The following is an 18,336-nucleotide window of genomic DNA, read 5'->3' as shown; positions in this document are numbered from 1 at the left end:
TGGTTTCCGCAGCAGAAGGGAGATGACAAAGGGAATGTCATTAATGCAAGGGCAATAATATACACATTGTGCCACCACTGGAGCTCTAAGGGCTACCACCTTTAGAAGTCAACCTGTTGCAAATGTGGCTACCCTGCCAAGAGCAAGAGAAAGTATAACTGGCGTGCCAAGACCAAAAGATAAAACAGCACCAGGACTGGTCTAATGAGGCACCTAAGAATTTTATACCACAGATTCAGGCATGGATTCTGTGAAGGAACAACTCCTAAACCCAAGAGGTCAGCTGTTGTAGCATCCAGTTCATTTTGAGAGTTTCAACAATTAACCATCCAATAAATGTTCTGGTTTTTAAAAAAGAAAACTGAATTTAAGCTGCTATTCCTATCAATTGAAAGGCAATATGTGGTGTCATAGGGACAAGTTCAGTGATATCACAAAGTGACTAAACTCAAAATCAATTATATTTTAGGGCAAATGACCTAGATTCTCCAAAAAATTAACAGCATGGAAAAAAAAGGGGGCATGGAAAGAAAGAGGGCTACTACAGAATAAAAGAAGACTGAAGAAAAAACCCAAAGGTAATATATGAACTTTGATGGATCCTGACCAAGGCTATCCAAGCATTAAAAAATATTTTTGAGACAATTAGGGAAATTTTGATATGGGCTATGCATTAAATGATATTAAGAAGTTTTTATTAATTTCAGTAGATGTGACAGTGCTGTAGTCCTATGCAATTGCAATCCAGAATACATTTGCTCAACTAACCCAGGTCTGAGAGTGCTGCCAGCCTGGGAGACTCACCATAAAGTGTGTACCCTGAAGAACTCACCTGCTTGGAAGATAACTGCTTTTTCTCTTGCTTCCACTGGTTTTTCTGAGTCTTTGGCTTCTTGGGAGGGAGGGACTTCACTTTACCTTTGTCCCGCAACCTGAAATAAGACGTCCAATTAAATATCACCCTGAGTCCTTCCTCTAATTGGTATTCCTGGGCTCTCTTGAGTCCCAGAGATAAATTCCTTTTTTTATTCAAACCCTTTCTAGGCCCAGGATAAGTTGAGTCACTCTAAAATGGGATTCTGGAACAGATGATCCTAAGGATCAACATTTGTGTATTTATCAGGTTTTGTTGTTTAAATCATGGGAATGACAAAGACCTTCATTACTTACTAAATATTTTATAAAAATCTACATTTACACATAGCACTAATCTGGCACCCCAAACAGAAGTTACAGGTGAGCTTCAAGTATATGGCTTCAGCTGACAGAACTAGCCATCTGGACAGGAGGAAGCTCTTCAAAAGAGAAAATGGCATAAAAGCCTGCCCTGGAAGGCTCCTCTGAGGCTCTCTCTGCCATTTGATCCAAGAGTAACTTCTCTGCTGGTGTAGAAAAACTTGTGTGTTAATCCCATGTGGAACCAGCATAGCACTAAAAATCCCTTTCATCCAAACAAATGCCACAGAAGGGAAAAGAGCTGCACAAAAACAAATGTGCCCAGAGTTGCCCTGTTCCATGCCACCCTCCTGCATCTCACCTAATTTTGGGGCCTCGGTGTGAGGGAAGCACCAGGACCTTTCTTCTCTTCTTTCCATCAGGCAGCTCCACCTGCTCCACTTCAGCCTTGGTCTGGAACCCTGTCCATGAGGTAGAGCCTGACTTTCCCTTCTGGGCTGGGGGTTTCTTGCTTTGTTCCTGTGTGTGAGTCTGGGCTGCCTTCTGTTGCTTGTCTTTTCTAGGCTCTTTTGGCTCCTTTTGGGGCTTACTGGTTGCAGGCTTCAAACTCATTTTTTGCTGCATAAAACAAGAAACTGCCATCTGGTTTCTGGATAAGGTTTGTTTGCTGGAAATACTCAGCAGAAGTGGAGCTTTATGTGAGTTTGGTGAAAGAAGGGGAATACTTTCCCCACACGGTTGGAGACTATAGAAAAATAAATACAAGCAGTTCACAAGCCCTACTATAGTAACAGATAGTTACTGGGTGGGGGACACAAAACAACCATCACTCTTCCCATAACACAGAAACAGGCATAGAGTAACTTGCCCAAGACTCAAAAGCCAGTGATGAGTACAAAATGGATAACACACATGAAAGAGGAATACCAAGAGAAGACAGCAAGCAACAAAAGAAATATTTAAAGTAGTAAAGGCTAAGGATTTAAAAAAAGTAATAACAGACATAAAACAACAGATATAGGAGCTAAGAAAAAAACAAATACCCTAAAACCCATACCTAGGCATATCATAGTCAAATTGTAAAAAACTGAAGACAAGACCTTGAAAGAAACAAAAAGAAAAAATCTTATCTCTAGAGGAATAAGGGTAGATTACACTAAACACTGAATTTCTCTCCAGAAATCATGCAAACAAGAAAAGAGTAAAGTGGGGTATTCAAAATTCTGAGGGAAAATAATCACCAACCTAGAATTATGTATCCAACAAAATAATCTTTAGAAGTGAAGGAGAAATAAAGACTTTCTGAGGAAATTTGTTACTGGGAGACCTACCTTGTAAGAAATGCTAAACAAATTTCTTCAGAGAGAAGGAAAATGACACAAATCAGAAACTCAGATCTAGATAAAGGAAGAGCATTAGAGAAGACATAAAGGAAGTGAAGAAAAAAAAGATGCTATGGCTTCAAAGGAAGACATAATGAATGTTACAGATTTATTTGTAATTAAGTCAAAGAAAAAGAAGATTCAAGAAAAATAATGTAACAATAGCAGTTTGCTATTATGCCCTTTCACCTTAAAATATCCAGATAGGTACAATTACAACCAACACTGATTATATGCCAGTCTATTTCTAAATAGTGAAGCTATAGATATAACAAAATAAATGGAGATTAGAGACGCATACACAAATAAAGCAAAGTAAAAAACAAAGTCATTTAAGAAAGTTAAAGTAATGAGGACTTATCTGAGAGGTGGAAGAACATAACTCATTTGATCTGAATATGGAAATAAAAAGTATCTGTTTTGAGTTAAGGTTGAAAGGGGCATTTTTACACAGAAAGAGTAATATGTAAATAAGGGCAAAGAACAATGTGAAAAAACAAAGCCAGCAGCTTAAGAGTCACTAATCAAGCAATGGCTAAAGGCATTAAATAATTCTATCATGTGTAATAACAAAATTAACCTGAACAATAGCCAGATCCCAAGTTCTCCAACCCAGAGTCACTGTCTTAACACTAAAATTGCTCATCTCTTAGTCATGCTCTTGGTAGAACCACAAAGACTATGAATATTCACTATATATACAAGTTAAGGTACGATACTGATAAGAGCTATAAGAGGAAGATGGGCAGGAGAATGACAATGCAGTAAGGTAGGCAATGACAAGTGTCATCTCATTTAATCCTCACAGCCAAGTGAGGCAGATATTGTCAACCCATTTTACAAAATGAGATTCTGAGTGATAATAACTTACCAAGGAATATATAGCAAGAAAGAAGCAAAAGTTCAAACTTCCCCAAATCTCTATCTTCCATTTACCATGCTAGATTAAAAACAGTTCTAAAGAGACTGGGGTATAGCTCAGTTAGTAGAGTACGTGCCTCATATGCACAAGGCCCTGGGTTCAATCCCTAGCACCACACACACACACACACAAAAAGTTCTAAAACCAGCAGGCATCATGTTTCTGGAGCTATCTAAGAAAAAAGAATTCTAGACGGGACACTGAAACCTACATTAATGTAAAACCATAACAACATCCATTACATTTGACATGTCCCACACAAACCTATACACAAACTATTGACTGCTTCCTCCATCCTCCCTTTATCTATGGAGCTATCACAAGACAGCCAGCAGAGGAGAAAATGGCCTAAAGAGCCTTAGGGAACTGAAAATGAAGGGTGAATAACCTTAATTGGGCTGAGAATTGCTCTAAGGGAGCAGAAGCACAAACTGAAGAAATTTTAAGTTTAAATAACTGTCCTTATAAAAAAATATTAAGTTTTCTTTTTACCAGACTGCGCTGGATCCTTAGTTCCTTTATTTTAAGTTTCCTTCGATCTTCCAAAGAGAACTCCACTATTGGTCTCTGTGACAGAAAGAGATAAGAACAACATTCATTAAACTTTTTTGGGGGGTGGGGTGGGTGGAGTGGGGTGCTGGGGATTGAACCCAGTGCAAATTTAGACTTGATCTGTGAGTAAGTACCTACCCCCACAAACCAGAGATTACTACTCACTTGCTCTACTTTAAGGTAAGGAGCCAGTCTGCAAGCAGTCTATCCAGTTGAGAGCTCCTTATAATCATTTTACTACCTGGAATAACCACTCATATCTCCTCCTCCACCCCATCCACTAGCTATTCTTTTCCACAGGTGGCTCCAAGGAAGCAAGTCTGTCTGAAGGATGAGGCTTACCTTTTGAGTCCCAAAGATTTCTGGATTGTTGTTGATGTGGCGGAGGGCTCTCAGAGCATGCTCGTGCTCCTGGAACTCTGCAAAGGCATAGCCCAGGGACTGGCCCTTTGTTTTTCCATGAACTCCTTTAAGGTCTCGCATCACTCTACACTATGAGTAGAATGCGAAAAAGAAACAGCAATTACTTAATGATAAGCCTTGCCTGACATAAACTGCTTTAACAAAATCAAGAAATGAGCTTATGACCTGGGAATATGGATCAGTACAGTGCTTGTTTAGCATGAAGGCAGAGTTTCCCCAGCAAAACACACAAAAAAGAAGAAAATAAGTTTATAAAAAGAGAATCATTTATGCTACCATCATAAAAAACATACTAAAATAATATTTCTAAGTGTCCATCTAATTAGAATATACCCACTGAGAGCAGATTATTTTCCTATTTACTAAGAATTTATAGACATCAACACAGACCCACAAATAAGCACATAAATACAATAAAACTTGCCAAGGCAAGTTTATAGCAGTTAACTATTCACAATATATACAAGCTGAGAGGCATATGACACTCTACACTGAATAACAATTTATCACTGTGGATGGAAAACTGTCCATAGATCTCATCACTAAAGCAAGGCCCAGGAAGGGACTTATTGAAAGAAGGAGGGAAGGCCAGTGGCTTTGGGTGAGAAAGACATTTCTGGTATGAGAGCAAGCCTTCCAACTTCTAGACTCAGAAATACAGAAAGAAGTTTCAGCTCTCTGCTCAAAATCAGATCCTCTCTGGCATGATTTTTCCCTAAATTCTTAAGCAAGATGTGGTAAGTACTGGGACCACTGAGGTATGGTAGGATATAATGAGAAAACTGACCATTTATATTCAATTACTCCTGAAAGCTGTCATTCCCTTATAACGGAGAAGTCTAAGTATTGGGAACACATGGAGTCTATATTTGATTTTTGTTCAGTATCCACTGTGTGTCTAGATATTACTGTGTGCACCAGTGGGGAATCAAGAGAAGTATACAATGAGTTCCTGTCCTCAAGATGCTTAATGTCTTACTGAGTCACTATACTTATATAAACCAAAGAATAAAGAGAAAAATCCAATATAATGCACACATTATAGAATACAGAGATTTTGCTACGTTCTCACAGGTTTTAAATATATAGACACTAAGTATTGTGGAAGTTGATGTGAGGTTACTGGCATGGACCCTAAGCCAGTAACACTTCTAGCAGTTTTACTAGGAATGTTGGTGAGATATATGCTGATATATTCACACTTTCTCACATCATTTCCCAATATCAACATACATTTTAAAGAGGATTTCAGTGCTTAAAACGGTTTATGGTGATAAAACAGAGCAAAGCAGACCCCAAATATTGGCCGTGGTACTTTTAAAATAAATACTAATGAAAAATTATTATGTGCTATACCAAGGATTGGGGATAATAACAGTAGCTCTCGAAGAGTTCAGTCTGGTTTTTCAGGCCAGTGTTAACAGTAAGTCCTATGAAAGAGACACAGAGGAGAGGATTCAGCACTCATGTGGAGTTGAACCAAGACCTAGTATGAACTATTGAAGACATGCATGGCCCCTCTGCTCAACATGGGGTACTAGGGACTCTTTCCATTGAGTAAGACCCTAACTAGAAATAAAATGCTCTTCTAAAGAGCAAAGCACAAAAATTATTTTCTCTGCAAGAAAATTCACATTACAGCACCCAGTATGATGCTGAGTACATAGCAGGCATTTAATAAATGCTTGCTAAATTAATTCACGAGGATAGAGACTTCCTCACATTCTGCTGTAATTTGGTCAGATGGAAGACAGTTCTCATAAGACAGACAAAACAAAAATGACTGCTGAATCCAGTGTTACATGCTGACACTGTGTTAAAAAGAAAATCTGTTAATATGTCAGAATCCTAGCCAGAAATACACAGTTAATAAACCCAGGATGAGAATGGAAGTTCTGAATGCATGGGGCAACTCTCACCTCCTTGATGCGCACCCTCTCCTCCCCTCTAGTGGCATTCAGCAGCAGTTTCCTGAGCCATTTGTCATCCACAGCCTTTGGGAGATTGTGCAGGCAAAGCCTGGTCCGGGAAACAAAGATATTCTGGTCCTTGAGTTTCTGATGTTTCAGTAGTTCAAACTAAAAAAATCACAAATTGTTAACAGTAGAACCCATCCTTTAAAAAGGCAGACATAAATTCTATAGATGGAAAGAACCATGATCCTCATCCCAAAATCATATTTAGAAAAAGAAAGAAAACTAACAACCTTAAAGCCTTTTAATAACCAGTACAAGAAAAGAAAAGTTTAAGGAGGTTAGACAGTGGGTAGGTAGTGGAAAGATCATGGGCTCTGGAATCAGATCTGAACTAGAAAGCTGTCCAACTAGAGAAAAAACATGAAATTTTCAAGACTCAATTTTTCGTTCACAAAATGGAACTGCAGATAAAATATAGTCTGTCTCTCAGCACTAATATGAGACCAAAATTAGATTACTTACACACACACATACAAATCCCTGTTTCAAAATATTGCCCAGAGCAAAAAGAATGAATATTGTGGCTAATGTCTATGCCCAGTGCTCATCTACCCACTAACTCAAACTAATTATCTGGAGCTTCCTTCCAAAAAGAAATAGGACTTATTTAAAGCATAGAACAGTATCTTGACTCAACTCTGCCACCCTGAGGCAAAGACACATCCATGACCACAAAATCAAATTCTGCTCTAGCAGCAATTCCCTCAACTACACTGCCAGAAACAGCGGTTCCCTGGGTGACCTGCCTATGAAACAAAATGAAGGATGACATTCTTCTGCTAATTTGTTTTTTTAAACTAGGTTAATAGGATAAAAAGCTCTCGGTTAATTTTTTCTCTTTTATCAAGTCTTCTCAGTCCTGCTGCTCCTTGTTTGGTAAAGGTATATACAAATTGCAAAATAAACAAATACTCTGAAAATGAATACTAAAGGGACATCTGAAAAGGCTATCATGTCTAAGTTCAACAGACTATTTTTCTCCCAGGAAAAGCTGTGCCTGCTGTGAATTTATAATTACTACACATAATCCAGTGAACTTTTCACTGGATTTAGACCTAATTTTCAAAATTAGCTCTAAAATTCAATATGTCATTATTGCATTTTAGTCAGAAAAGGGCACACCATGTTCCCTCAAATACCAAGATTTCTTGATTTCACTACAAAAGAAACTGAACACTAGTATAAAACCTGTGCACACTGAAAAAAAGAAACAATGTTTCTGGTTGTCATTATATCCTTACCTCTGTTCATTATTTCCCAAACTTTAAGGTTTCACAGTTAATGCTGTTAACGGTTATGCTTTTTCTTGGGGGTGGGGGGGCGCAGTTTATAGGAGATTGAACCTAGAGGCTCTGAACCACATCCCCAGCCCTTTTTTGAGATGGGATATTGCTAAATTGCTAGGGCTGGCCTTGAACTTGTGATCCTCCTGCCTTAGCCTCCGGAGCTGCTGGAATGACAGGCATGCGCCATAACATCAGCTATCAGTTAACAGTGGAAACTCCTATAATATAGAATTTTACTACAACAATTTTATAAACTGGAGTTATCACCCCTTCCCCACTAACATCTTAGCTGCTCCTTCCAAACCCACATCTCCTCCCTATCCTAATACTCTAACCTATATAGCTCTTCCTTTCTGAAGCTACTCTACATTTACAATTATACATAGCCTTTACATGTACTACTGCATGATCCAGCAGTGTGCTTCTTAGCAGATGCTTACTGATGAAAAACTAGGAAAACAAAAATAAGATTCAATTATTATAATGGCACATAATACTGCATCTAATAATTGTTTTTGACAGACTTTAAACCATGGAGCCTTAAAAGTAGGCTGGTGCCTAATCTGCTTACCCGTTCTCGTTTGGCCATATCAGCAGCACTCACACCCTCGGCTGCCTTCGTCCCAGCACGGATCACTGCAGAAAGAGGAAAAAAGGCCAAGATATCACCAAGGGAATTTTCACTGAGCAACAGGAGGAATGTGATTTGAATGATGCAAACTCTGTACAGGGCCCAGAGGACTGTGCTGGCCAGAACATGTTATCATTTGGTCAGGTCCAAAAATAGGCTACAGGGCTAAGTTCTAGACTTAGAGCTACTCTTAAGGACTAAAACTCTCAATATTTTGTGACTTTGTTCTCTTCCTTTTCTCCCTTCAAAGAAGTTTCATATATAGGCACAATACTAACTGAAAAACCTGGAGAAAGTTCTGAAAATAAGTACAATGTAAGGATTATGAACATACCACCTATAACCAGCCCCTTAAACTTAGCTGCTTCTCATGTACCAGGCGCCATCACTAAGCACTGAGATAAGTCAGACTAGAGAACACACCCATTGTTATAGAGGTCTAGGATCAAAGGCTAAGAGCCTAACATTACTAGTTGAGACTATGCAGGAAGCAGGCTGATAAATACCATGTGACCTATAAAAAAGGACTTTTTTTTAACTTATGCTAAATTCTGGTTACCTTCCTGACATTAAGGAAAGGTACTAGATGCCCACTTTAAATCCATGAATAATCCAAAAGAGCAATTAGTCATAATTTTCAACGCCTTCAGAACACCTCTTGTTAAAAATGATGATAAGGGGGGCTGGGGATGTGGCTCAAGCGGTAGCGCACTAGCCTGGCATGTGCGGGGCGCTGGGTTCGATCCTCAACACCACATAAAAAAATAAAAAGATGTTGTGTCCACCGAAAACTAAAAAATAAATATTTTAAAAAAAAATTCTCTCTCTCTATTTCAAAAAAAATGATGACAAGGGGTTAGGGATATAGCTCACTGGCACATTGCTTGTCTAGCATGTGTAAGACTCAATTGCTGGGTTCAATTCCTAGCATCTAAAAAAATAAAAGAAATGATGTCAAGAATCAAAGATTCTTTTCCTCCCTCTTTGCCTTGCCAATCTTCCATTAAGAAAGTCTAAAGGCCAGGCGCAGTGGTGCACATGTATAATACCAGTGGTCTGGAGGCCGAGGCAGGAGGATCGTGAGTTCAAAGCCTGCCTCAGCAAAAGCGAGACACCAAGAAATTCAGTGAGACCCTGTCTCTAAATAAAATACAAAACAGGAGTGGGGATGTGGCTCAATGGTTGAGTATCCCTGAGTTCAATCCCCAGTACAAAAAAAACCCAAAAAACAAAACAAAAAAAACAACCGTCTAAAGGCAATCAGGCAGAAAAAAGAATGGGATCAGTTAATTTAAAAATTGGGTGAAGTTTTTCTAACAGAAAGCCACAACTAGTAAGGTGGAATGACAATACAATTAGGAAGAAATTTTTTTTTTTTAATGTGCACCAAAATACAATTGTTGGATTATGTCATGGCATGGAGCCAGCTACTCAGAAGCCTAGTTCACATCTCCTTTCCACTACTCACAGCCTTCTCGGGCCAAGTAGAGGTTCCGGGTTCCAGTTGGCTTCTTCACCTTCTTTGTCTGAAGCTTTGCAGCCTCATCACGGGTCACAGCCAAGTCAACCTTGAGCTGCCGGCCATCCAGCTTAAGGCCACCACCCTGTAACAGATTGTAACCCTCTCTTCAAATACACAACAAGCAGAAACTGAACACCTGACAAGGAACACCAAGCAAAGGGAATCAGAAAACCCCAATTATATTGTGGAAGTCAAGTCCCAGGATATTTCATCCCAGCTGTCCACAAGTGGATCCCTGACCCTCATAATATTTAGTATAGCTAAGCAAAAGGTCATGTGTGTACTGAGGGCAGTCAACAGTAATGGATTTACTTTAGGGGAGATGATTAATTCCAAAGTAGGCCAAAATAGAGTAAAATGAACTGCAATCAGGTTAATTTTTAGTATTCTAAAGAAAGTTAGTAAAATGGTAGTAACTAGAAAATATAAGGGATAATGGCAATACAGGATAACTTTATCTCAAAACAATATATACTTGGTTACATAACACAGAAAAAATTCTCAATCATCCACACACTTTCTCAAATATGTATTCCATTTCACAGATTGTCTTAATACCTTCATGACACATCATGTCATCAGCCTAGGATAGAGGCCACATAGACAGCAATTGATAAACATTAGAGAAATTATTATACCTGTTTCCTTGTCCAAGAAATAGGGATAATATTCCTATTTACCTCATGGGGCTGACACAATGATTAAATAAGGTAATGCATGTAAAGTTCAGTGCCTAACATGCACCAAGTGCTAGTTTATCAGCAGCAGCATCATTAACAAAAATAATGAAACTTTGTGTAAACACCAGATCTTGCCCCTAGGAGTCACTCTCTCCTACATTATGGGGTAAAAGAAAAGCTTTCCTTACCTCAGTCTCTGGAGAAGCAGCTGCAAGGCATTTCTGAGCTGCTTCTTGAGTCATGAACTGGGCAAATGCACAACCTGCACAAAGACACAAAATTAAATGAAATCACAAACTCCCATAGCCCACCAGTAAACCAAAGACAATAATGCAAATGGCCACAGCCTGGCACAAAAAGGGAGGAAGAAGTAGCATCCATTTATTAAGTACCAAGAGGCAGTGAAGGTCAAAATCGAATGACAGCACATCTACTCCTCTCAATAAAATTTTATTACTCCCTTCATATTCTTTTAACGTATCTTAGAACTTTAGTCTCAACACTTTTCTCCTTAATAATATCCACATAAAATGATAGAGAAATTTCAGGTAAATATTTAACTCGTCTGTACTTACTGAGAGCCTATCAGAGGACTAAAAGATGAAGCAGGAACCACTTAGCCCCGAAATTAATTACATCTCACTGTCTCAGTCACTTGAGAGGCATCAGATATACCTCCTGGGGTAAAAAAGGCCTCCATTACATGAATATCCCAAGAAACCAGAATCCAGAAGCTCAATTCTGGGTTTATGCTCTAGAATCACCATAAAGTACTTTCATTGGATAGACGAAGGGCCATCAGCCCAAATTTCAACTATTGACATAAAGCAGCTTTTTAAAGCAAAGAAAAAAAAAAAGAAAAAGAAGAGATATAGTTGTTATATTTTGTTAGCACTTTTTAAACTTTAAATATTCTCCATATATGAAAACACTCCCATATTTCCTAGAACTACTGGGGCATTATCTTCTGCCTATGACAGGAATAAATGGTAGCAAACTAACTGAAAGGACACAAATGGCAAGCCAACCCAAGGGTCACCATTCAGTAAGGCTGTCTCTGCCTGCTCCAAACAAGGCTGATTGCTCCTACTTCTGTGTCCCCACCAGCTCCTGTCCTCCACTCATCTCTCTCTTACAGCATTGGTCAGGTGGTATCTTCCCAAACACAGTGAACATCTCAGGACTAAGAACCACCACCATAGTGTACAGTATGAATAAATACCCAACAAAATAACAAACACAGTTGGACCTCTGCATCACGAGTTCCACATCAGTGGAGTCAACTGACCAAGAAACGAAAATATTTGGGGGGAAAAAATGTCTATACTGAACACAGACTTTTTTTGCTTGCTGTTCCCTAAATAATAAAGTTTAACAACTATTCACATTATATTAGGTATTACAACTAAACTATAGATAATTTACAAAATACAGAGGATGCAAATACTACAATATACAGATTGTATGCAAAGACTACATCATTTTTTTTTTAGAGTGGGAGAGAAAGAGAGAGAGAGAATTTTTTAATATTTATTTTTTAGTTTTCGGTGGACACAACATCTTTATTTTATTTTTATGTGGTGCTGAGGATCGAACCCAGTGCCCCGTGCATGCCAGGCGAGCGCGCTACCACTTGAGCCACATCCCCAGCCCCAACGTCATGTTTTTAATAAGAAACTTAAGTAGCTACAGATTCTGGTATATGCCATGGTCCTAGAACTAATCCCCCATGGGTACTATAGAACAAGTATAATGAAAGAAATACAGAGGGAAAGATTTCTAACAGGCATATTGACCTAACCAACCAATTTAAAGAAAATGAGTATTTTCTCTCTCTCTCTCTCACTTAACCACTGGCCACATCATCAGCCACCCCCACCCTTTTTTAAAATTTTGAGACAGAGTCTCATTAAGTTGCTCAGGGCCTTGCTAAGTTGCTGAAGCTGGCTTTGAATGTGCAATCCTCAGCTTCCCAAGCCACTGGGATTACAAGTGTGTGTCACTACACCTGACAGTACTTCTGTTTAAAAATTTTTTTGTAGTTATAGATAGACAGAATGCCTTTACTTTACGTTTATTTTTATGTGGTGCTAAGGATCGAAGCCAGTACCTCACACATGGTAGGCAAGCACTATGCCACTGAGCTATAGACCCAGCCCAGTACTTTTCCCTTAATAAGGATTTTATCATTAAAATTTCCAGGGTCAGTACTGGGTTCAGTCTTAACATTTCAGATAATATTTAGCTCTTCTATGCAATGAAATGGCATGCTGAGGGGGATACACTGCAGAAGGAGCACAAGTTTGCCTGAGTAGGCAAAACAGATGTCAGAAAAATTTAATATGAGTTAGGAAAAGATAATACATTAAGAAAAAAAATTAAAATTATGTTTTTAAGATCATTAATTCTGTTAACTTTAATAGCCCATGCTGCAGTCTGGCTGGGCACAAAATAACCAAGCCGCCACACAGCCTTGTAGTTTCAAAACAGGAACTCCTTTATTCTCCGCACTCCCGCGAACACGCATGCGGGACATGACATAACACACACACACACACACACACACACACCACACCAACCGGAAATCCCTCCTCCGGCACTTCCCCAACCAATGGGAACTCTCCGGGAATCGCCAAGAGAACTCCAAAGTAGCAGGCCAAGGTGAACAGCAGGGGTCTAATATACAATCCAATACACAGCTTAACATAACCATTATCATCTCAATGGCACGCTGGCGTCAACCACTCCATTCTGGCAAAAATGCCACGCATCATTCGGACTCAGCTATGGCTCTCAGCATCTCCCCCCTTCTGTTTAATTAAACACCAAGCTGTGGCTTAGGGACCGTGCCTGTTAGGCTGTCCAATACTACATATGGTCCTTACCCGTCATCGGATGAGCTGACCTCAAGGCGTCAGCCTCCTGTCTTAGGTTGGTACCACTGCAATTGGATCTTACCTGTCACTGACTACCGGTCCAGCAGACAGCCATACTTGTGGATAGGCCTATGCACCAGTGGGGGGATGAGGTTCTTTGCCTCACCTCTGTTGGCTCCCAAATTTTAGACCATCACTAGCAGAAGGGAGGAGGATGCAGAACGCCACAACACCAAGCCAAATGACGGCTCCTTTGGAAAAACTGTACCACCGGTGACACCATCAGCAAAGATACTCCAGCACTACCACAATTTGCTGCACCAACAGATAGTTCACAATGCATACTATGTGCTTCCTTCAGAGTACTATGGTCCTTTGAAAACTTTGCTGCTAAAAATCACCAGATGTTCAGCCAATATCTGCCTCAGCTGCTTACATTTTGGGTGAAATACGTCGATATAAAAATGATGCAGTTTTGCCTCTTGTACAATTGCTGTTGCACCATGATAAACCTGTTCCTTTTGTCACAGCAGTGGCGGAATTAAACTTGAAGGATACCCAAGATGCAAACACAATTTTTAGAGGAAACTCTCTGGCTACCCGATGTCTGGATGAGATGATGAAAATAGTGGGAGGGCACTACCTGAAAGTAACCTTAAAATCTACTCTAGATGAGATATATGAATCCTCAAAATCCTGTGAAATTGATCCTATTAAATTGAAAGAGGGAGATAATGTAGAAAACAATAAGGAAAATCTGTATTACTATGTGGACAAGTTATTTAGTACAATTGTAAGATAAAGTATGAGCTGCCCCACTGTAATGTGTGATATCTTTTATTCTCTAAGGCAAATGGCTACTCATAGATTTCCTAATGACCCTCATGTTCAGTACTCTGCAGTGAGCAGTTGTATTTCTTCGTTTCTTTGCTGTAGCCGTAGTATCACCTCATACTTTTCATTTTCAACCTCATCATCCAGATGCACAGACAATTAGGACATTAACTCTCATCTCAAAAACTATTCAAACTTTGGGAAGCTGGGGGAGCCTTTCTAAAAGCAAGTCAAGTTTCAAAGAGACATTCATGTGTGAATTTTTCAAAATGTTTCAAGAAGAAGGATATATTATAGCAGTTAAAAAGTTCTTGGATGAAATTTCATCGACTGAAACTAAAGAGTCCAGTAGTACAAGCGAGCCTGTGCACCTGAAAGAAGGTGAAATGAATAAAAGAGCTCAGGGAAGAACTCGAATTGGAAAAAAGAATTTCAGGAAACAGTGGTTCTGCTTAACCAGCAGGGAGCTCACCTACCACAAACAGCCGGGCAAAAATGCCATGCGTCATTCTGACTCGGCTATGGCTCTCAGCACACCCAAAAGACATATAGTAAATCAAATGTAAACTACATTCTGAAAATATCAACCCAATATACTAGTGTACTCAAGAAGGGGTAAAAGATATTAAATACCATAAAAGTAAACCAATATCATACCCATATTTGGAATATTCTAAGTAACTCTAGCTGCCCATTTTTAGAAAAACACTGGCAATGAAGAAGGTCCAAGAAGAATAACTGAATATTAGGCAGAAGACACCTAAGTGGTTATTATAGTTGAACCCATTCATTTTACAGATTAAAAGAAAAAAATAAAGCCCACAGTAGTTAAGTGATTTGCCCAAAATCACCCAGATTGGATGGGGGTGAGGGGCAGGAATCACCCAACTCATTTGTGGCATGGTTGGGATTATATTCCTAATCTCCAGAAAGCTGTTTAGTTCTGACATATTTATATTTCTTTTTCTGAGTAAAAATTTAAAAAATGATAGTCTTATCAATTTGGAAGATAAGGTTTAGACTACATATTCTTAATCTATGGATAATTTCTAAAGAGCCCACACCCTCAGAAGTAGCATTTTTCTGGAGAGTTTCTATCTTTTGCTAGATCTCAAAGGAATCCAGTGCTTTAGAAGAACAAATGCAATCCAAGAAGACAAAGATCAGAATGGGCTGAAAATCCTTATTTAACAGTGATATACTACAATAAGAGGTTAACCTTTGGAGCACAACATAATTTCAGGGGAAAAAAAAAATCTCAGGCAGCACTCCTGCTACATAGTTTTCTTTCTGATTGTTGCCATGCAACAAAGTTTCTCTGTCAGCTTCCATTTCTAACAAAAGAAGGGGGCGCTGTACTTTCAAGCAATGTGGAATGATAAATACCTATGAGATGTTATCATTTTTGAAATTCAAAGGAGAACAACAAATGGAATTCATTACCCTAAAGTAAATAAGCAAGGGCTTAAAAAGCTTACATAAAATTATGGCTGGCAGCACCATTAAAGCTACTGTTTGACATCATGGAAGATAACTTCAGAACATCCCTGGGCTTAAGGAAGCCAGAGGCAGAACAGACTGTGGACACCTCAGAATGGTACACATTATGCCTTCATGGGACCAGTCAACATCCATGGCAATGGCCAGCTGGTGGCAAATACCTTTAGAATGTTCTGTGTCTGGATGCAAGACAATGCGGACATATTTAAGATCTCCAAATTGCTGGAGGAGCTCTCCAAGTTCTTCTTCCTCTGAGTCAAAGGACAGGTTTCTACGAAGACAACCAGAAGGTCACAAGAAAGGTCAATTACAAAGTGAGATCTATGTTCCACTACAAAGTAAATGAATTAAACATTTATACGGGGAAAGAGGGAGGGAGAGAAGGAGGGGGTGGGGAGAGAGGAGCAGAGAAGGGGAGAAGGCCTGGGCCCTTTTCTCTAGTGCCTCTCTGGCAGTTTCCTCACTTGTGTGAATGAGAGGCTCAGAGAATTGCTTTTGTCCATGGGGGGGGGGGGGGGGAATGAACACAACTGCTCACAACCACTCTTCCTTGTTCAGAAATAGCACCAATACAGAAGGGGTGGACTCCAATAATCAGGCTTCTGCAATATAACTATGCCCCTTGGTCCCAAGGGACTTTCTTATATCAATCAGATTCTCTAGCAGAGAATGAAACTTAAATAGACATATACGAAGACTTGAATTCTATTCAAAATAGCAGTATCCCAACCAAGACTTCCAAGGTACTAGAAATCTTCTACAAAGTGACCTAGGTGGTGGTTGTACAAATATATACATGTGAAAATTTTCACTTACTAGTAATGTACTTTACATAACATGTTATACCTATTCCAAAAAAAAAAAAAAGGCAGGGTCGCTACAGAAAAGACCCACAGATGCCAGCAGCAAGGTCCTAGAATTACCCAGATTCTCATAAGCTTCTTAAGGTCCACTCTTTGACAACTTTGATTCTATAAGCCACCCTTGTGTTTATCCCACAAACTCTCTTTTTCACTCAGGATGGCCAAAATGAGTTTCTCTTACTACAACCAAAGTTTCTCTTACTACAGCAGTCTAGTGAGAAAAAGTTCTGTCCCTCTCACCCCAGATTAGACAGTTTTTTCTTCTGTGTTTCTATGAAATCTAGGTTTCTATTAAAATTCTATAAAAGTCAGAAACTCCTTCATAATAACAGAAATAGAAATATAATAAAGTGTACTAGCTAAAAAAAAAAAATAATTAATTACATGTTTAGCATCTCTAACCCAAATACCAATTAACTTTCTGAGCACTGACATGATGCTCAAAAACTTCTGGACTCTGGATTTTGGACTTTTGGATTAGAGACAGACACTAAACTGGTAAAATGTATGCAAATATTCTAAAATCTGAAAAACTCAAATCTTTTTTAACACTTCTGGTTCTGTGCATTTTAGATGAGGAATACTCAACCTGTACTTATTTCTTCTGATGGAATTACAAATGCTGGAAGATTCTGTTCTCCTAAATTTTGATATACTATAAAGATTCCTCATCTCTCCAGCTATGCACATCCTTCCAGGGTTATAAAAAATAGCTCCTAGTAATTGCAACAATTTTACTTTGCTTATACTCAATAAATAACCCCATAACTAATTCTAGTTTATGGGATAATCAAATAGAAGTTTTCTATAATAAGATATATAGAGGATATATCTACATTATTTCTTCTAATTTGCTTCATCATGTATATCCAACCCCTTTACATCCTATTTCACCCCTTTATTTCCCTAAGTTATTAACTAAAACACATACAGAAAAGTAATGGAATCCTTGGTATTGAGGTCACAGTCTTCTGAATGTAACTTTTCTCCTTTCTGTAATACAAAATTATTTACATGGAAGTTCCAAATTTTGCAGTTTAAAAAAATGGAAAAACTATGGAAAGATATAAATAGTAATATAAGTTACTATTAAGCAAGAAATGGGAAATAGCCAGTTTTGGCCAAACTCATCTTTGTAAAAATATTTATGTGGGCATCTGTAGGGATGATTTCTGAGTAGTGATTAAGGTTTAATTTTTTTTTCTACCTGCTCATGTATTTGCCAAATATTCTACAATGAACATATAAGTTACCTATATAACAAAAACAATATTAAAAGACTATACAGGAGAATAAAATACATACTTCTAAAAGTAGACCCAAATGAGCCTAGTGCACTAGAACTAAGGAAAGGACTAGAAGACATGCTTGAGATGAACTGAAGATATCCTGAACTATAAAAACGTCAATCTACTGTTGGTAGGGCTGAAATAGCAACAACAAATGTGCAATAAGACCAAGTTCTACCCTCATCTCACACCACCACGTTTTCTTGGAAACAGCATGTCTTACTTATTCTGGACACTGCTTTAAAAGGTAAGGTAGTATGGAGAGAAAAATCATTTGTGACAAGTGTGTCACCCCACTACTCCCTCTAAAACAAAGGCCAGAACCAAGATGTTCCTAACAGTTGAGATGCTAATTTGTTCCAAATAATGCCACCCAAATTACAAAGAATGAAATCTAAAGAGGACAAAATATCCGGACCCCTGC

General features: G+C 38.7%; 1 protein-coding gene across 1 annotated transcript in view; it reads right to left on the bottom strand.

Annotated features, from left to right (window-relative positions):
• RBM28 (RNA binding motif protein 28) overlaps positions 1–18,336 on the bottom strand; it is a 38,451-nt gene that overhangs the window by 8,728 nt on the left and 11,387 nt on the right. Inside the window, exons 10-18 of the mRNA XM_081285030.1 lie at positions 15,922–16,031; positions 10,739–10,812; positions 9,817–9,952; positions 8,289–8,353; positions 6,375–6,533; positions 4,375–4,524; positions 3,973–4,047; positions 1,538–1,794; positions 833–932 (exon numbers count right to left, since the gene is read on the bottom strand). Of these exons, the coding sequence (XP_081141156.1) occupies positions 833–932; positions 1,538–1,794; positions 3,973–4,047; positions 4,375–4,524; positions 6,375–6,533; positions 8,289–8,353; positions 9,817–9,952; positions 10,739–10,812; positions 15,922–16,031 (1,126 nt within the window). The remainder of the gene's footprint in view (positions 1–832; positions 933–1,537; positions 1,795–3,972; positions 4,048–4,374; positions 4,525–6,374; positions 6,534–8,288; positions 8,354–9,816; positions 9,953–10,738; positions 10,813–15,921; positions 16,032–18,336) is intronic.

Source organism: Spermophilus citellus (assembly GCF_964194105.1).
Source record: "Spermophilus citellus genome assembly, chromosome: 3".
Classification (NCBI taxonomy): Eukaryota; Metazoa; Chordata; class Mammalia; order Rodentia; family Sciuridae; genus Spermophilus; species Spermophilus citellus.
This window is presented reverse-complemented; position numbering and strand designations above follow the sequence as displayed.